The 21,340-nt window shown below is 40.8% G+C and overlaps 1 protein-coding gene across 6 annotated transcripts in view; it reads right to left on the bottom strand.

The window, feature by feature from the left end:
* pard3ab (par-3 family cell polarity regulator alpha, b) overlaps nucleotides 1–21,340 on the bottom strand; it is a 305,596-nt gene that overhangs the window by 45,778 nt on the left and 238,478 nt on the right. For all 6 annotated transcript variants that reach the window (XR_013771364.1, XM_079243165.1, XM_079243169.1 and 3 more), the window contains one exon: nucleotides 20,879–21,154. Coding sequence is in view for 5 of the 6 variants with exons in the window: in XM_079243165.1 (XP_079099291.1) it covers nucleotides 20,879–21,154 (276 nt within the window). In the remaining variant the exon portion in view is untranslated. The remainder of the gene's footprint in view (nucleotides 1–20,878; nucleotides 21,155–21,340) is intronic.

Raw genomic sequence — 21,340 nt, 5'->3', positions numbered from 1 at the left:
TTAGAGTGTTATCTTTATAAGAGACCATGCTTTTGAATCTACTCCAAAGGGTTCAAGAACAGCATCTATTTTAATTTGGGTATGTCTTTTTTTTAGGCGTTTTTGGCATTTTGGGGAGGACAGGGGTGACAGTTAAGGGGTTAAACCACAAAAGCCTAATTTAGAGAGCCAGAAATCAGAATGATAAAATGGACACTGTCTGATCTTTACCAGTATATTCCTCCATATCAAGCCGTTAAACACCACAGCAAAGCAAAATAAAGTGAAGATTAAGACATGCAACAGTCACACAACAAAGTCTGTAATCACAGTTTTCAAAGCCAAAAAACCTGATTCTTGAAATAACACAGAGGCCCAGAGGTTGCAATAAATTATTTTCCCCATGCCTCGTCTCCAAGCTGCAACTCCATGACAAAAACATCCCTCTTGTGTCCCTGTGCTGAACTATTAATAAACTTCCCTCATAATGGCAGAATAGCAAACGAAGGCCAAAAGGACTGATTATGTTTTGTTTAGATACTTATTGCACCAGCATGTCTCCACCCGGCAGCTGCTGTCCTCATTCATGCCTCCATAAAAGGCCGACAGATCGTCGATATCGCCACTAAAATGCGATGCGTTGAAATAAAGGATCCAAAACAAGAAGATTCACACTTTGCTCCTATCTTCAGAGCAGTCGAAAAAGAGCTTTGAGTGTCTTCTGTGGCAGTCCTAATTAGTTTAATGAGATTTTGTATATATACCACAGTGAAATGATTGCATTTAATTAAATAGAGAAAACAACATTTGGAGCTGTGTTTGAAGGTGTGTGTGGGGAAAGGGGTCGGGGATAATTACATCGAAGTTGTTGAAACAGGGGGTCTCTTAATCTCCAATGCAGTTACTCTTATTAATTCAGAGAGAAAAAAAGAAGAAGCCGCAAACAAAAGGGGCTTAATTCAATTCAGAGAGGGGAAAAAAACTTGAGGCTTATCTCTGTGGCAACAAGTCATCTTGTTCTCCCGAACTTAAAAGGAAAATAATGATTGTAAAGAAGTTTCTAGTTCACTACCACTGAATGCAGAGCTATTTTACAGGAATGTCTGTTTTAACCACGAACCCTGGAGACACGGATTCAGTAATCAGAAGTTTAACAACATGGTTAAAATTTTTTGTCACTTCTCTTAAAGCAACATTACATATATTTGACCTTTGAACTTGGTGCTTCTGAGTTGTTTTCATGATACACTGGTATTTATCGTGCATATAGCAGATGCTGCCATTGCAGAGCTCTAAGAGTGATGAAGCAAACTTAACATGTTTTTTTTCCAGCCCAGAATGTCACATGACATCTGTATGTCGTGTTAAAGCAGATATTTGCAGTTATTAATACGCACCACAGCTGATTTCATGAAGAAACCCAGGAAGATATTTTTACAAGAAGGGAGGAAAAAAGAGAAAAAGAGTGGGTGGAAGAGTCTTTTACTGTCTTGACTTTTACTGTCTGGAGAGAGCTCAGAGAAGAGACAGATGCAAGATGGAGGCTGTATTCGTCTGAAAGTTTTAGTTTAGTTGCGCGGCCTTAACTGATGTTTCTTTGGAAAAATCATTAAGATTTCGAAAACCTTATATCTTTATTTAATATTCCAAGTTTAAAAAAAAAGTATTTTTAAACAAAATGTGCCAAATATTAATACAACTGTAGTATATGAGGTTTCTAATCTCTCTAAAGCATTGTGGGAAGGGAAATGTGACTATAATAAATAATTGCTGTAATTTATTATTAAATATTTTGGCTTATTTGATAAATGCAATAAAAATAGTTTTGGTACGAGAGCAGGAAGGAGGCCAAAAAGTTTAGCTTTTTCTTTTCTGATCCAGTCTCTTCACATATGTGCAAAAATACCCTCTTCTTTCCAGTTTCTACTCCTCCTCCTCCTCCTCCTCCTCCTCACAACTTTCCCCCCATTCCTCTTGACCACCACAAACCTCATCACCTCGGTTTCTTTCGCCTCCTCCCACTCAACATCTCTGCACTAAATAAAAACCAGTCGCTGTGATGCAGGCTGCAGCTCCCGCTGGCTGAGCTCTGCTGACAGCTTTAGAGGAACTCCCTCTTTTTTTCTGCCCTCTATGTGGGAAACCTGAAGCCTCGGTGATGTAGGGAAGCATGCTGAGCTGAAGACAAGCCTGGGAGGCCTGATGTCCATTTCCTGCAGTCACACACTCACACACAACTGCATGCATTTAGAGTGACATTTACTCATGCACCTATAAAGCTACAGCGATCAAATCAGCTTCAGACACTGAACTCACTCAAACATGCAGCTACAGATATAAAATTCACAGAGCAGGCCACCTCAGAGATACCATATATGATTTTGGAAATGTAACTGAAGTAGTATTTTCTGATAAACCCCTGACTTCACGTTTCATTAATAAAATATGCCCACACAACAACAAACTGATGCTTTGCATTCATGCAATTTAATCCTTAAATGGTTCCGAATGAATCAAAATCTGATGTTGAAAGTTTGCATGTTAGAATATCTGAATGAACCAGACAGGAATTCACCCTGCCTGCTCTTTGGATACAGCTGCAGTCTGGAAAATGTTTGAAGAAGTCCATGTTTCTGCTGACAACATTTGCCATTTCATGCACTCCATCATCCATACAGCAGATATGTCCAGGAGCATGTATTACTGGTACTGATGCAAAAAGCTGTCATCATTACGAACACGTTAAGCTGACAGGCTCAACCGCCATCCTCAGTATGCCTTGATATGTCTTTATGCATCATGTCCTGCGTCCTCTCCACAGTATTTTCAGTTGTAAGAATGGATCTTACTCTGTCTTCAGCCCTCTTTGTAGATTATTTTTCTAATTTAATTGCCAAAAATAATCTCATAATTTTGCAACAACAAACAGAAAAAAAATGTATGGCAGGTAAACCCATCATCTCATGCCACAAAGTCATTCAGCCTGAAGCTTTGACCTGTCATGGTTCAGAAACAATCTGTATTGACATGCAAATCTGATCAAATATCCACTCATATTGTGCAGATTTAGATCTTTCTTTTCCAGACTGCAGAGAAAAGAGGATTTGAGCTCTTTATTGCTCAGACTTCAACACAGAAACAATCCACCATAGACCAGCCGATGCAGCCTGACATTGTGTGTTTCCGTATGCACACACACACTAACTCATCAAACCTGAACCTATGAAACAGTGTTGCATGAGACTGTTGCAAGAGCCGCACGATTCCTAGTGTGTAACTCCTTCAGCCATCAAAGCAGGGAAGCTGACATTGCTGAGGCTGAACACAACAAACCAGCAGGTCACATGGTGTGTGATTCCCAGCAGAGGACGGAGCTCTGATGGTTTGTTTGGAAGCTGTGCATCGCATGAGGACGGGGGGGGGGGGGGGTCTATCACTGAGACATGAAAATGGGCCAAAACCTTTTTCATAAGTTCATATCCAGAGCAAGATGATGAGAAAGGAAAAACATGACCTTACGGTTGCAGCATCACACACCATCAAACAAGAATAGAAAAAGGATTTTTTTTCCTTTTTTTATCACTTGTATTGTGTTTTACGTCCAAGGGAAGTACAGAGCACTATAACATAAAGCGGTGCTCAAGTTTACAAGCTGTGTTGAGATCTCACCCCCTTTTCTCCCCCCTCATTCTGCCTGCCGCTGCCATAAAAAACAGCAGTTCTCACATGAAGCACTTTGCTTTCACTAATGATTAACCGGAGTTCGGACGGCGCAGAGATTCTCCCAACACTTCAAAGACCAAATGCAAAGAAGATTCAATTGCTTTAATAGGCCCCGGGCCGAACCGCGCGAGGAGAAGGCACACTTCAACCCATCAATAAATGTCATAGGCTATTTAAAGATGAGGGCTCTGATGTAATTTTTATGTGCTGTAAGAAGACGTCTCGTTGAAAGAGGGGATGTAAGAGCAGTTGATGTGCTGGGAACAAAACGTGGAGGAGATCGAAGAGCTGAGCGTGTGTTTTCGGGTAATGAGCTGCAGCAGAGGAAGCACAAAGACTCAGAGCACAATCACAGAAAGTAAAACCCAGTTAGGGTTGACTATCATGCATATCTGGAATTTCAAAGCGAAAGCTGAGCTCCCAACGGTGGGATGACAACGTTTCCCATGCTGCCCTGTAGCCCGTCGTGTAGCTCCGTGTGTTTTCTCAGCGTGTTTGCTGGAGACCGAATCAAATAATCATAGATCTTACATGTAATTTACTTGGAAATGTAGCAGATGAGTTAGTGGGAGGACTGGTGGGTCTGCTGTGTAGGTCTACAACACAGATAAACACATTAAGTATGAACTTCTTCGCCTTTTCACCCCTCTGCTGCTCCAGGTATTTTGTAAAAGAAGAAAAGGACACAAGAAAGGCAACGTTTGCATGTGATGAGTGAGAACAAGAAGTGCATAAATACATTAATACTGAATGTTATATGCTGTTGGGGAATAAGCAGGAGAATATGGGATGGGGGGGGGCAGAAAAGAGGAACAGGAGCGTGAACATTTCTAAGAGGATGCTGCAACATGCTGCAACTCCCAGCAAATTCCTTCTGGGACTCGACTGTTCCGTATGCATCTTTTAACAAAAAACCTTTTGTGTCCACCTTCTTTTTTACAAACAAAGTCCCTGTTTTCTCTCTCCTGGAACAATGTAGGACATCTTCCTGTGTGTGCAATGTTTGTAACAAGGCCATGAGGTTGGGATTTTACCCACAGAGACGGATCTGGAGTTTAAAGCTCTTCGAAGGTTGACCCCGGTGTAACAACCACTACGGCAACCGTTATGAGGTGGCATTCTTCGAAAACTGACTGACTGACAAGAGCCATTCAGAGGGGGGACAGGGAGGTTTAACAGGAAACAGACTGTGCTAATAAAAACCAGCAGGATGTGAGGTCTGCTGGTAGGCATGTTGTGGGTTTCACCCCCACAATGACACACATACATGCCATAGGTGCATGCATAGACTCTTTAGCAAGGAAGACCTACTGCTCTATTCAGCCTACATGCTGAGTGAGTTTTTTAACATTTGGTTTTAACTTTTAAATATTTGCCTTTTAAATTGATCTATTCTTATAAAAGGGTTCAACTGGAAGATCTGCTTTGTGATGAATTACCGCAGAGAGGAAATTAGTCTTTATATAACCAACAAGGCTTCATACACAAAGTTATTTACTCACTTTGTATTCATTTTTCTATCAAAGAAATCCGTGTTTTATAAACTTACTGACAGATATGGTGTCAGATGTCACACCTGAGCTGGTTGTGTTCCAGTGAACAGCTTGGAAACCAGTGTGCTGATACAGGATGTACAACCACAGTTTTCATCTCTTCTTACGCCATGCTGGACTTTGAGGTTGGATTAGTGAAATTTCTCCCACTTTATGAGTCACAGATCGGGCTTGGGTGGGGAAATTCCAGTTTATATTCCCTACAAAAGACTTGTTTGATTTAAATTCCAAGTTTAAGGTGAACCCACTGGTTAGTAAACCAGAGATCTCAACTACTGTATTTGGCTGTTGCCATCATTGGTTGTGATGTGGCAGCAGTAGAGTATATAAAGAAATACCTGCAACTAATCTAATTATGTCTTCACTATCCTGAAAGGCTAACTGCAGACTATTGAGAATCATTTGATCTGTAAGTTATTAATCTTCTGGTGTGCTGCTCACACAGAAGCTAATTATTTATAGCAAAGTAAAATAGCGCAATCTTTAGAAGAGGCGGGACATTATTCTGATTAGCAAACCATGTGGCCAGTCACATGCAAGGAAAGACTAGGATTATCCCATCATCTGACAGGAAGAAAAGGGGGGAACTATCAGAAGAAAAAGGGAGAGACTGGAATTAAAATGAAAAGGTATTTTAGGGAAAAGTGAAAGAATGAGTTAATCTATAGTATCATAATGCTTTGAGTTTGACCTGTATTTGTTGTGGTTCTGTGCGCAGTACTTATTTTATGAAAAAAAAACCCCATAAAAATATGGCTTTTAAGAGAGAAAGTATAGTAAATATTTTCTGACCAACATACAAATCATTTGCCATAGTTAAATTAGACAAAAATGAAGCTCTAACTGATGCTAAATGTAGAACAATTTGGAAACTAATAAAGCCAGTTCTTCTAAGAGTCAAATCTTTGTAAATTGCTGGACTTTTTATCAATAATGATTTTATTTATGTACAAGGTGTTTATCTATGTTTGACCAAGAAAATTGTGATGTAAAAAAACTAACCTGAATTAATACAAAGCAACATCTTTAACCTATAAGAACCCAGTGTGACCTAAATGATACATCCAGTTTCTGAGACATTTGGTGCACTTTATGGTGCGAACTTTGTTCAAAAATACCATAAAACAAAATCCAATTGTTATCTTTTGCTCCTTAATGGGCACCAGAAAGCAGATGATTACACTATAAAAAAATGGACACAAAAAATGGATCACATGGTAATAAATGGTAAATATCCCTAAAAACTATTTTGGTACTTTTTTATTTGGCATTTTGTTAAATTGAAACAACAAAAAAATAACTGTTTTTTTTTATTTTGTGTATGTGTTGGGGGGGGGGGGTTTGCATGAAGCCAAAAATGTTTGGCACACTTTCAAAAAAAGTCCTAAAAAACTAAAATAAAGCCGCACCAAGTAGGAACAGACCCGGCCGCACAATGCACTACATACATAATACATTCAAGTCAAACACACGCACACACACTGGGGGATTCCAGTCTGACAGCTGAGTGATGTAAAGTGCCATCCATGACACCAAATGTGGGTCAACAGCCTTTTAGGGTCAGAACGAGATCTCAGCCTGCCACGCTGTTCTCCTGCTTAAACCCAAATGGCCAAAAGTTCTACCCCCCTTCTTCCTCATCTCCTCCTCCTCCTCCCACTGCGACAGACTGAATCCCAGCGGGAGATGGAGCGGAATACATCACGCGAGGCGTACACCATTACTAGCACGCTAATGTGCGACATACTGTTAGTTAGCTCAGCGCCGGTTAAGCCCCTTCAGAGAGCCGTTAGGAATGTTGGCAAATTCTTTTTATCTTATGAATATTAAATAAGTTAAGTGGATTTTACTGGGACATTTGTGACATTAATGGTTTCGGGTCCTCTGTGAGTGGTGGTTGGCCTGAAACAGAGATGGAGTTTCCTTTTCGCTGGAACAGATTTCATTTATTTATCCGTTTATTTAAACTAGTCTGGAAAAAGCGAATATCTGTGGTGTGCGGGAAACTATTGATTAGATAAGTTCAAATGTAGAAATGATGTGCATTTGTTTTGTTTATACATGGAAGACAAAGTGAAAATGTTTGTGATTTAGTTGACAATCCCATCGCTGATGTTTCTGAGAGCAGGAAAAGTTTGTATCTGGATTTATGCTGATTTATCTGGACTTTCAGAAAAACAAACATTTTTTTCTCTGGTTTCTGGTTTAAGGTTTAGTTGACATCCTACTTTATAAATCCTCTTCTTAGTAGGGTTTTATCTTTGTTCAAAATTCAGCAGATGTTCACAGCCTGAAGATTTGCTTCGATTCATGTGTCAGATCTTTATTTTTACAGAATCACCTAAACTGGGGGTCTTCAGACAGACGGACAGTCAGTCTGGCTCCAAATAGGAGGGAATGACATCATCATGCTATCAGACATGGTCAATACTGGGTGGAGATGGTCCTCAGACTGTCCCTGATCACACAAACCAAAGCACACACACACACACACACATGCATGGACGAATGCATGACTCCAGAAAACACATACAACCAGAATTTGGTTTGTTCGTCTAATTTCCCATCATTATTGTGAGTGCTGCATAATTCTGCACTAATCACTTCTTCCTCTGTTGTTCTGTCTAACACCAACCCGAGTCCCGCGAGGCCTTCGCTTGCGTCTGCGGCCTTGAGAGCAACATTACTCACAAATGGAAAGGAGTCAGATCAAGTTACAGAAGGAAAATCTGAAGGAAAAAAAAACTCGAATGAGACGAACAGCATCTGTAATTCAGACTCTTCAGTGAAACAGAAACGTGAAGAATCTTCATGTAAAATAGTTTGGTTTACAACATGTTGTCACTAAAGAAAAAACAGAAAAACGACAGCAAAACCAAGTGTGTGAGCTACTTTATCTTAAAAAAAATAATACTGTCGTCTATTGGTGGGCTCCGACATGCAACATCAGCGAACATCAAGAGCTTCAGCATGGTCGTCGTGGCAACACAGATACCTGCGTTCACCTCAGTAACAAACTGGATGTTCTGTAGGACCATCTGGTGAGGAGATTGAAGTCTGTCAGTGTCTGTTACGGACCTACTACAGTGCTTTGGTGACCATTTAGTTGTCTGATGGGAGCTCTGGAGGGGGTAGATGGGAAAAGGCTGAATAAACAGGTCAGGAGGGTCGGGTCGATACCTGATTGTCCTTTGGACCCCGACAATAGAAGTAGGTGAGTAGAGGATGCTGGTAAATCAAAAATCTATTTCAGATTAACACCTGTGATCTTTTTCCTGTCACGGTGGGGGGTCTTCAGCAGCTTCTTGCTTCTGCTGTAGACTCCTACATAGCATGAAAGCCATTATGGCTGTTTAATTCAGTCTATTAGTGGTGCAAAATGCAATTTTTAGGTGCAATCATTCATTTTGTGTCCCTGTGTAGATAAACAGACCACGGCATGTCTTCCTTAAGATGTGTCCATTGCATATAGTTTGTATTTAGCCTTTAATTTGTGTGTATTTGACCCCAGATGCATGTATTATATTTAAGAAAAGCAATTCTGCTGTAATGTTAATATTCCTTTTGCATGACAAATAATTTAATCATATTTGAACTCGCACTCGAGCAGTAGATGATATAATGATCTCGCTTTAAGGGTGAAACCCAGCCATGACTTTTCAAGGCGCTGCTATTCTTCACCGACCCGTATGTGTGAGGCCCGTATGAACACTGAAGTTCATTGCCTCAGTGAGTCGATGCTTAATATGAGAAAAAAAAAAAGCAGGTAAAGAGTGTTTCGCTTCGAACTTACCGACATCAGAGGATCAATTAAAAGCATTCAAATACAGAGAAGGAGACAGAACCATTAAAAAGGAGAACATAAGAAGACATTGTGTCAGGAAATCTCACAGACAGGGACGACATTTCCCTCTGAGTGGAATAAACCCTGCACTAATGATTTGGACAACAGTATAATCCTGGATTAGAGTGCATCGTCATGCGGCTCAGATCAAACCCAGCTTCTGATTAGAACTCAGAGGGTGGTAATATTTAGTCGGATCGCAGCAGGATGCCTGCTATTAAAATGTTTATAGAGTCTCCAGCTTCAATAACCATCAGTGAAATATGAGACATAATTCATGTTGCAGTGTGGGTAAACAATGCACCTCAGGGGAATACACACTTTTTTCCTCCAGCTGTTGCTTTCCAGCTGTTATTTACATGGAACAAAGCATCTTAGCTGATGTTGAAAAGCCTTTAACATATCGGTATTTGCTCATAAGTGATGGCTTGACATCACTATTTATCCCTTTCTGCAGGAAAACTAATCAGTCTGAATGATGCGCCGCCAGTGTGCCTCAGAGAAAGTAGAGGAGCATAAAAGAAAAGACAACAGACACTGAAAATATCTGTTCAGATCAATGGTATTCATTGGATTGAAAGACTTTTTGGATGGATATGTTGGTGCCATGACTTGCTGTGAGATATGTGGCTTTTTACCAAGCAGGAAGACGACGTAAACCAAACTTAAATGAACATTTTACGACTTACTAACCACCCACGCTGCAACACTGCCGAACACTGCAACTAGGAGCAAACAGACTGTATAAGTTTAATTTATAGGGTCTCTATGGACCCAACCGGTCCAAGCCCACCTTGTGTTAAAGCTATTTTAAACAACTCCTTTTGTTACGATGTGAAATAACAAGGCCGTAGAGAGCTGGGGTTAAATCAAACAGTCAAAACAGTGATTCTGGTTTCGTGTCCCAGCTGCTGGATATAAATCCAACACGCTTTCATCCGTTTGAAGGAACCGAACCACAAAGAAGACTGTTTTCCTGAAACAGTTGGACAGTAGCGTGGATGTAAAACTTTCATTCCAACACAAGAACATCTAAATGAACCCCAAAAGGGTACCGAGTCGTCTTCTCACATGGCCGTGCGTGATTCCTGGGCCAGAACATCTACATGGTCTGGAGCGTTTGGCATTGATCCATGGATTCAGAGTGTCATTGGACAGGCCAGTCTCTCTTCACATACAATATAACTAACTTTCCAATAAGACAGCAGATGGTATCTGACTGAACTCACGTCCTACACCAATAGTTTATTTGTGTTGTTTTGAGTATTTTTGATCCGAACCAGTGAGACATGTTGCAGTTTGATGTTTCTACTGCAGCCCAGAGGCAACAAAGTCCCAAGAAGTTCCATGTTTTCTGTTATCAGTTATATACAGCTTGTCGAAATGAAATATTTCTTCTGCACAAGCAGTTTTTAATGCATTTTAGACGCACTAAATCACCAGAAACATATTTTTATGACACTGTATTTGTCAAATAATGTTTTGGGGTTTTTTTTTAAATAGTGAAAGAATGACTGAGGTGATTTTATATAGGAGTTAAAGAAGGTTGACAAAGTGAAAAGACATTTATGTTTATTTTAACACAACTAGAAAAGCCCTCAAAGAGCGCAGACCTCGGCCAAGCAGCTCATATCTTGATTTCTAGTTGATGTTCTTGTCCTACATTTATTCTTATATGGATACATTATTAGATTCCAGATACACTGATAATGAATCCACAGTGTCCCGGTTATATTGAGGTGTTTGTAGCATGTTTTTATCTTAATTTGTTCTATTGTAGTGAGGGAAATTCCAAATACCCCCATTTTTTTTTCCTGTTGTGGATGGTAGCATCAGAATTTTGCTAATTTTCTAACTTTGAAAACTTGTGAAACCATTTGGGAACTTCTCCTGGATTTGTTTACCCGCCATCCAGACCATTTATTGCAGCGTTTATATGCATTCATAGTGAAAATGGGCCATTCTCGCAATGATAAAGAATCCTCCAAAAGAACTCATAGAACTAGATGGTGATCCGGATCATTTCCTGAGTTTAATGGAATCTAAGTTAGAATAAGAGCCATTCTTAGGGGGAAAAAAAAAAAAAAAATCAGTCTAGTAGTTTCTGCATCAACTTGCTAACAGACAGACAAACATCACCTCCACCACCTCACATCTCTTTAGTTCAGGCAACTGGAACCTTTTCTGCCTGTTTCTGCTGTATTTCTCCATTTAGAAACATTTTTGGGGTCTATTTTTTTCCATTGCCTGAGAATTTGATTGTGTCACTGCAGAAGCTGCATATCACCAACTATTAGTAAAGTCAGCGAAGAAAAACTAAATAAAAAGTTGGGAGTATGGTGTGCCCAAGGGGGTTTCTGCAGATCAGGACGCTGCAGTTTCAGGACTGCATCTTTCACAGCAGGTACTTTTTGGAGTACCAATGAGCAACTAGAAAAGCGACAAAAGGCTGACGGTAATGCAACGAGAGAAAATAAAATCTGTACCTTGTACTTTTACCGTAAAGCAACTATTTTAGAATCTTAAAAGGAAATGAGACGGCAAAATGTTGCTCAAGTTGTGTTAAACCTCAACTGTGGCAACTTGATAAATCATGTGCAAAGATCCTGTTGACGCTGCAACAACATATGTTGGAGCACCAGCATCACCACAAGCTGACTTCTGGGTGTAAAAGGTAAAGTATAGAGAAGCAGCCATGTTTGTTCTGGTGTTTGCTTTTGGAAACAACAAACACACAGACAAACACACACACAAGACAGATGTTGAATTCAATAAATGTAAAACCAACCTTGTCACTTATCTAGTTTTCCGTGTTTCATTCCACTTAATTATCCTCAAATCTTGATGTAGAGAAGAAGTTAGGAACAAATGTTGCTCACTTCAAAGGCATTTTAACTTAGATCCTGAATTTCCTCCGCTACCTTCTGGCAATGGGGTGACTTTTCTCAGGTGCAAACGTTCATGTGTGTCTGCGTGATGTAAATGTTCCTGTCTGGAGGGTGAGTTCCATGGCAGCCGATCAAAATTCTGTCCCCGTTCTCATCACCAGGCTTCGGTTCTGACTTCACAGGGACAAATTCAGGCGGTCGTGATGACCCTCCAGCAGCGAGGCTCCCCAAGCTGTAGTAAGACATCCTGTTCTGCTCAGCGAGCGGTGAGAACAGACATCCATATTCTGCACAGCCAGCAGAAGCCAACATTTTAACTGCGAGTCTATTGGCACATTACATGCCAGACGGCACAGCAGCTGAGGAGCAGAAAGATGAGACGGAGCTCCACTTTCCTCAAGTTTTTTTTAAACAGTTGTGAAAAGGGGAAAAAGTCACAGCTGAGAGTTCTTCCAACTTCAGGTTAGACTGGCAGGAAAAGAGCCGACAGCAGAGAACAAACAAAATGTTTTCCCCAGTTTTCCCGCTCGGCAAATCCTCCTCCCTTCCAAGCTCTACAGTCACACTTTTAACAAGCAGAGAAATGAAATCAACAGTTTTTATCAAAAAGATTTCACATCGTCTGAAGTAAAACTGGTCTTTGTGCACATGCAAACGCCAAGTGATAATGTTGAAACCTTGTTGTGAAAACACGGAGAGATAAACAGATTGGGGGGAAAGGTTTAGGTCAACGTGTGGGATTACAGGCAGTGGATTGGAGTAAACATGGACAGAGTCTGATGCTAAGTGGATTATAGAGGATGAAGACAATTAAAGCTTTTCTTTTCTCATGTCCTGATCATACTGTGGAAAACAGGGACGCCTACTGTTCCAGCTTGGTTTTCTGAAAGCATTTTAAAACTTTTCTGTACTGAAAACTGTGTTTAAGAGGATGCAAATATGCTGCCACCTGGAAACCAAAGTATCAACGCATTTTGGAAAAGATTTGAGTTTTTGCGGAATAAATACAGCTTTCAGAGCACTTTGGGACTGAATTCTAAACTAAAACTCAAAACGTATCAGGTTTGCCTGCAAACTGCCAAGTTTTAACGCATCAAATCTCTATCAGACATAAATTTGATTTACAAAAAAGCATCAACAAGTTCCACACTTCTCCCTGGCATGTTGTTGTGCAGAGGTGCAGCTGTAAAGTGATCACCAGGAGAGCTCTGAAAGCAGAAAAGTCATGGTAGCTGAATTCATGTTCTGTTTAAACTACATTTGGAGTAGCTGCACCGTGTGTGTCCTTTTCAGCAGTCTACAGTCCAACGGTTTGAATGAAACCTTGTGGAGGTCTACGTAATGCCAATTCACCTGCAGATGGCCTCCGTAGTCCTGCTCCACCTGAGGAGTACCAGATCCCAGGAGGGTGTGTAGTTAACAGGGTAATGCCTGAGATGAGCGCAGCTGGTTGAACATGGACATGGAGTTGTTAAGCTGGAATAAAGCCTCTTTGTGTCGCCGCCCTTCTGGCAAGATTCACTTGTTTCTGCTCAAAACTAAAAACTAGTTTCCATGTTCTTCGGATCATAAACTATGTTTAAATGCTGAAAATGTCCATTTTCCGTCATGTTTACATAAACCCTGAAGAAAGAATTCCGAATATTTACCTGCATCATATGTTTGAACAGTATAAACCCCTTTGAGTGGTTTGACTTTTTGCAATGTTTCCAACGTAAACAAACATTGCTGTTTTTGGTATTTATTGATGTCTTACAGATATCAGTTTCTTTCCCCTTAATGACTATATGCTCTTTTAACGTTTCATGCAATGTGTTGCAGTTCTGCTTTGGTCCCACCACGTCTTCCACTTGCCATAATGTTAAGTGTTGTAATGCAACAGGTGTTTTGCATGATAACCACATGTTTTAATTTATGTTCCAGAATTTGGAGAATAGCGGTCTGCGTAAGTCACTCCGTCTTGATCAGGATTCAATGTTTATTTTAGTGTTATTTGCAGTTTTCTACTTGCTGCCGAGAATTTGCTACAGCTTTTCTCCTTGATTTTCTTTTCTAAAACTGAAATTTGCTGTAGCTTGTTCAACACCACACCATCTTTACTGGAAATGAACTGGTCAAGACCCCACACTTCACTGAAAAACCACCTCATCATAGCATGAAAACCTCTTATTGATATTTGAGACTTTTCTTTCAAAATGTGTGTGTTTCCATTAGAGGTTTTTTTATTTGATATTCAGTTTTTGCGCAATTCTAGATGTAATGGAAACGCACCTATATACATTTTTTTTTCTGTCATTGACCTTTTATGTCATTAAACTCTTCAGCTTTAAATAGGTTTTTAATCTCCACCATATCTCTTGCAAAGAAAAGGTGGTCCTTTATGTAATGACGTCAAAGCTCAGCATCATAATCACGGGCCCAATTTGTGTGTATTCCTGCCTAAATTCATGTTTTTATCAAACTCCCACAAAGTCAGCGACCCATAGCAAATTCCTATGTATACAGGGAGCGCTTCAACATGGTTGGTTTGTGGGGAGAGATGTAACAAAGCTGCCATGTGTGCTCAGGCATGCAAACACAGCAGGATCACCACACTGGTTCATTTAGGTCTTGTTTCACCTCGTTGTCAACACTGCAGGGTTTTAAACAGGCCAGGATCTCCGTTATCACTGCACGCCGCTGTAAACCTGCCGCCACTGACTGTGTGCGACCCCTCACACACCTCTGATTTGTCAGCCTCGGTCCTCCACATTTCCAGCAGACAAGCGTGCACACCAGCCTAAATGGAGACGCACCTTCGCATAAGCAAAGTGTGTCAAGTTGGACGCCGCTACATGGTGTGTACATACAAAACATGTGCAGATGCATGCACACACTGCATCTTATCAGCCCGTGAAAAGCAGCAAGGCGACTGCGGGGTGTTTGTTTGCTTGCAACGCTCTTCCTGGTGTGTTTGTGATACAACGCGGCCCGCCTTCGCTCCCCTCTGAGGAGGCCCTTATTCCCCTGGTAGAGATGAAATGTAATGGAGCCAATTCAATAAGAGTGCTGCCTCCTCGGGAAAACGTGAAGAATCAAATCACACCAAATCCCCCGGAGCCTTCCCAGCATTCACCGCTGCCTTGTAGATGGGAGAGAAATAGAACAATAGTAGCTAATTCACTTGGCTCTGTGTGTACTTACACTCACACAGCAGGGAAGCAGTGTGATGCTGACGTGTCGAGAGCTAGTGAAGCCATTCGACGACGTTCAGGCTACAATATGCTTTAAATAAGTTGGCTAATTAACAGTTGTTAAAGACAGAAGAAACACACATAGTTAATGGGATGGGGAAAAACATTCATTGGATACTGGAACTAATATTTCAAAGGACGCATGTTTTATGTTGCACATGTTAACAGATGACAACTGGTACATAAATAGCCCAACAAGACCCTTTGTTTTTAGCTGTAACGGTGAGAAAACATAAAAACACAAAATTCTGGGCAATATTTAGCTTGGCAGGCAAAAAAACCCCCAGAAATGTTATGCAATTTGGTTGCAAGCCAAAACACTCAAAAGGAGACCTGATAGTCCACCGTACCACCTACACGGCAAAACCGCAAGGTAACACCATTAAAACATCATGTGCTTCTGGGAAAAAAAACAACACATTCTTCCCACTTAAAGTCTTGTTAGAACAAGTAGCTATCTACATAAATTTGACACATCTATGGGAAGAAACACGTCTGATCCTGTAGGTTCAGCGCTGAGAAACAGCGCGGTGTTGTTTCAGGTTTGTTGCGCTACACTGGACCCTGGTCATGCTCCGTAAAGCAAAGGAAATGGCAAACGGCTCCCAAAGGCTTTATGAAGCTCCATCCCAGCCTCTTTTGAGTGTTTTTGTTTAGAAAGTGCTGCTGTTAAATTGAAATTTTCTGACGGCACCAAGATTGAAGGAAGAAGGGACCATTAAAATGAATTCCAGAGGTTATTTATGCAGCTGCAACATGGCGGTGCTAAGAGAGCCAATTGCACATTTTACAGCCCCAGGAGGAACTGAGACTTAGTGATTCTGCTTTTCTCATTAGGTCCTCTTGTTCAGCGCAAAGGTTAGGGTTGAATTTCCTTTTGGCCGGCACAGGTTAGGATAATGTGTTTCAGAGAGATAAAGACAACACTGCTGTTGACAAGGAGAAAGAAACAGGAAGCCGTAAAACTTGTTTCTATGTTAAAATCTGACCTGACGTGACGTTGTCCGACACCCGTTATTTGACAGATGAACAGAGTTCAGTTCAGATACATGACAGATATTTGGACTAAGTCACCTTAGAATATTTCAGTGTCGGCCACTTAACTACTAAGGCTGAGAGACATAAACACACTGCAACCTAGAACAACCACCAACAGACAACGACACAACAAAAACTCAGAAGCTTTTATTGTTTCTTGAGAGACAAAAGAAAGAAGAACTAACTGGTCAAGTGTGTAAAACTTGGGAGTTTTTCATATTACAATGTAAAAAACTGCTGATGAAGATACATCAGTAATATATCTACCTCTGTTGGACAGAAGTGAAGCCAATGCAGAAGTGCCAAATTACTCAACCACTAGGGGCGCTGACAAACAAAATTCACACAGACTCCCATGTGGAAAAAAAGGCCATATTAAGCAGAAATAAACATATTTAAAGCAAACAAAAAAACATTTTAAACTTCTCTTCCTCCTACAGCACCTAAATCTGCAGCATCATCAGCAGACGTACAAGCTGTGCAGCCTAAGAACATCCGGAACTTAGTTCACGGCTGGAAAAGTGGGAGAAATATTTTATGTGCTGATTTATTATTTAACCTTTACATCATTTGGTTAATTTATAGTGACAATAAATCTATTTATCAGCATCTGTAGCCGACCTCAGTCCCTCAAGTCATGGGAAACTTCTTTACAATTTTAAAGCCTAATTTTTTATACTTGTGTTGAATATTTTAAAGATTATTTGGAAAATGAGGCTAGTAATACATTTATACATCATTAGTGCAACTTCTTTATTCTGATTTTAATGATTAAATTTCAAAATGATAAAAAAAAGTCAAGTCAAGTATTTAAAAACTCATTATTTCCATTAGACGGCGAACTGAAGCCAAATCTCCCGTCTCCATCACGTTGAAACTGACTCATGACCTTGTGATAGTCACAACATGGCAGCAACAACAAAAGTAGCACACAATGACGAACACACCAACGAGATATTCTGAAAGCCATATCCTACCTGATCCCCGGCACATAATGGGCATATTGTAACAGAGATGGTCAGCGATCAATCTGCATGTCCTTCTGATTTCAGCTGGATAAAACGGAAACCTGACACCGCCGCGTCCTGCGCGCAGCGAGAAATCCAGCTGACTCAGAAGAAACGTTAAACTGTTTACATTCTTGCTAATTACAGCGACCCTGTTGGTGTGGGAGAAAAAGCAACATTTTCCTTCCCTCTCACTTTCTGCGGACATGTTTTCACTTCGATTGAATCTCCAGAAGCCTGAAGCTCTGATATCGGCTCCCGCTGCTATTTGAATCCCATGAAAAACAAACACTTGTGTGGGACACCCCGCCCGCCCGCCCTCGCTCGCCCGCCACGGCGGGGTCTAATTCACTTCCTGTTCAGTAGGGGGCCAGACAGGAAACAGGAAACATGCTTCCTGATTCTTTTCGGAGCTATATTTTTCTTTCAGAATCTGGCAACCACATAATATCTTTAAGAAGTTTCGGTTGCTGGCATCTCCGCTGCGGTAATCAAAGCCTCCTGTGTTAGTCGGGACGCCGCGTGCAGAAAAACAAGATTCACAGACGTTTTGTGAGCAAATTATTCATCTGAGCTGGAAAACAAAAGACAGATTTTCATAAGTGAGAGAATATCACCGAGTCTACATAACATCTTTGTGTTTTGATTAAATAAAATGGAAGTAATAATGTCTCAAAAGTTGATTATAAAAAGTAAGAAAAACCTGCAGGACGACAGAATAAAAAGCAAATACTTTCTTTAGTTTAACTATGGAATTTCAGATTATCTGGAAGCATCTATTGCTTACACTGCAGCTGCTAGTTGCATCATGTGGATTATGCATTTTGTAAAACAGACTGAATAAAACTGTGTTATTTATTCATAAAAAGTTGATTTTGTTCCATCCAGCGTGCTAATTGTGATATATTTGCTAACTGACTGACTGATGTGCTTTAATTTGAGCAAACAAATCAAAAGTACGTTCTATCAGAGGAGATATAAACATTATATTTAGAGAAAATAAAAACAAATACAAAAACAAATATTCAAAAGAAATTAAATCTTAGAAAAGGAAAAAAAAAGAATATATCGCACTCTAAAAGTAGCAGGAAAAAGTAACTGTATGCCCCCCTCTAGTCACAATAAACTCTATGCAGACACTGTCATATCACATGTAGTCTTCAAGAAATCAGAATAAATACAAGAAAAGAGTAAATAAGTCCTTCTGAATAGAGATATTGTACACTCTCATGCATATTTATCTACCTACACATCTGTACTACACATATTCTACATATATACACCCACTCACACACATCTGTACACACAGATTAATGTGTCCAAAACCTACAAACCGAGGATGATACAAAACGGGGAACACAAATGGGTAAAGCCTCGTACGAATACTTTCCATTTCTGATTTGATCTTTAGTTTGAACATTTACAGAAGAAGGAAAGCGAAATCATTTCAGCGCCAAGTCATTAGCTCCTCACCGCTGCGGCCATGAAAAGCAGCCACATTCCCACATTTCAACTTGTTATCCCCAAAGAAGCATGAAGCTATGAAGGATTTGTGTTGAGTAGTGAGGAGGAAACATTTTTAATTAAGTAGTAAATGAGTAAAATGGCTACAAATTTTAATACGGTGGTGATTACGGTCTGGTCTCATTCTCAGGAGAGAATTCTGTCCTGCCGCTTAATTAAATGAGACTCCATATCTGTAATGTTAGCATATTATCTTCTGTTGTGCATCTGTGTGACTCAACACAGTAACACATCAGGGGATTGGGGAAAAAAAACACACAACAGCAGCACTATGAATTATGAATCAATACGAGCTACAGCGCTCTTAAACTCGACACAGGCTGCCTAGGGGCATTCTGGGAAACGTGAAAAGCACGCCGAAGACAAACCCCATTCACTCAGCTGTACATGTACTCGCCTTCACCGACTACATTTCTGCCACCCCGCAGGCTCTCCTCGATTGGCTTCCAGTTTCCCAAATCCATCTCGGGGCTATGAATCTCTCCATCCATTGATCGGAGGAGGGCTGGGTGAGGGGGGGGCAGCTCGGCACAGACCTGCAGTGCTGAGAACTGCTGCACATGATGAGATGCAGGATTTTAGAACATTCTGGGCTTTAGTTGGCCGACTTTCACAGCAGTGGACTTCACTTGTGCCACACTGCCGCTGAATATGCAAGATGTGCAGAGGGAGAGATTTTCTGCTCGACTGGTGCGATGAGGCGGCGATGACTGACAGTTGTCCGTCAGTAAAGTTCTTTATGCAAACAAAAAGGTGATGCAGCAGAGTGAAAAGGTAGGATTTACCAGAATCAAGCAGGAGGAGAAAAGATGAAAAGGAAAAAGGCAGAAAGGTCAAAGGAGACAGGGAGAGAGACAGATATTCAAAGGTCTCCATTCACCCACCGCCTCCCCGGAGTAATCCCACACCCCCTGAGAGCAGGGCACGGTTTCTCGCAGTCGGCCAGCTGACATTTAGCGCCTGCCTCCCGTTGCTGTGATTATTTTCTTCTCCAGGTGTGACAGCCAGCCTGCCGTCTCCGTGCAGTCATGCTGCCTCAGAGCTACAGGGCTGGAAATGTGAGACAGATTCAGGTCTGGATAGACCTTTTCCTCAAATACCAGCAGCGAGCTGCGACTTTGACTTCCAGGTAGACCAGCTGCTGAACTGTGATTGGCAGCTTGTCACCTGGCATGAAGGTGATCGGCCTCTGGGGGGGACCGCCATTACAGCGATGTACCGTTAGAGACAGGAAAAATCTGATTTTTTTTCTGTCTGATACTGATTTCAATCCCTCAGGTTTAAGAATTTGCTGATACAGATCTGATAACTACATTATTTTATTAAGAGGTCTATTAAATTTAGATTTTAAATAAATTCTACTGATTTTCGATTCTGGTGTTTGATATTGTTGTAACATCATTCAATGGCCTTGAATAGGTTACATGATCAAAGATGAAATTGATATGAGTTTAATTTTTATTGAAAAAAAAACATCAGAATTGGACTTGCAGATAGTTTTTTCCATGACTGACAGTTAAAAAACCTCTAAAATTGTATCTACTAATGTATCTACTATTGCATCGGCCTTCTAAAAGCCTTTGCCAGTGTTTGTCGCTCCTGTGGTTCGTTTTCCTTTCAGGCAACAAACTCCTCGCGCTTTAGAACGTCATGGCAACCCAACTTTTTAAGGTTGCTGGTGATATTTTTGGCAGCATTTGGGCCGCCTCTGGAAGCTTGAGCCCTGCATCGTAGCCATGTTTTGATTTTCTAATGAAAAACAGCGACATAATAATAATGCTTTAGCTATTTGATGACGCCAAATAGCTAAAGCAACACTACTGATAACTGTTGGCACAGCTGTCACGTTTTGTGTCTGTCAACTTTCTGTGTCTGTGTGTTTAAAAAATAATCCGTTTCTGTGGTATCGGACGGTGTTTAGACAGAAATACTTGTAATCCTGGTCTTGTGACTTTTGGCAGGATCTGCAAGTATCACTGATGCTATTTTAGACAAAATCTCAACTCTAGTTAGAAAAGACAGGAAATAAAAGAAGCAGAAAATTCTCAAAGAGAGAAAACACAGTAAACTTAAACAAATCCACCCCTACCTGTCTGTAGATGGAGGCCGGTCATTTCGGGACTTGCTGACTTGTGTGTAGAGGCTGTCGGAGTGCTGGTGCTGGTGATGGACGTGGGGGTAATCATCGCGGGGGCTGTGAGGCCGGCTGTGGCCGCTCTCCATAGAGCTGTTGAGGGGATTGACGCCAGCGTAGGCCTGGTCCTCCTCAGAGGAACGGTCCAGCGTGCGGCTGGTGTCCAGAATCTCTGCGTAGTCCCGTTCCCGGGCTTGACGCTCCCTCAGCTCCCTGGTCTTGGCCTGGATCCTGATATTGAAGAGAAATATATTTATGAATGATAAAAACTAAAACTTGTTTCTAGAAAATAAACTGCATACTGTTAATGAATTTAACAACTTTCTGACATGCTGCCTTTTTTTAATCAAGCAAATTAACCATGAATACATTTAGAGCACATATAATTTATAACTTATTAGACTAAAAGACTAAATG

The sequence above is a fragment of the Telmatherina bonti genome (genome assembly GCF_933228915.1).
Source record: "Telmatherina bonti genome assembly, chromosome: 7".
Taxonomy (NCBI): Eukaryota; Metazoa; Chordata; class Actinopteri; order Atheriniformes; family Telmatherinidae; genus Telmatherina; species Telmatherina bonti.
This window is presented reverse-complemented; position numbering and strand designations above follow the sequence as displayed.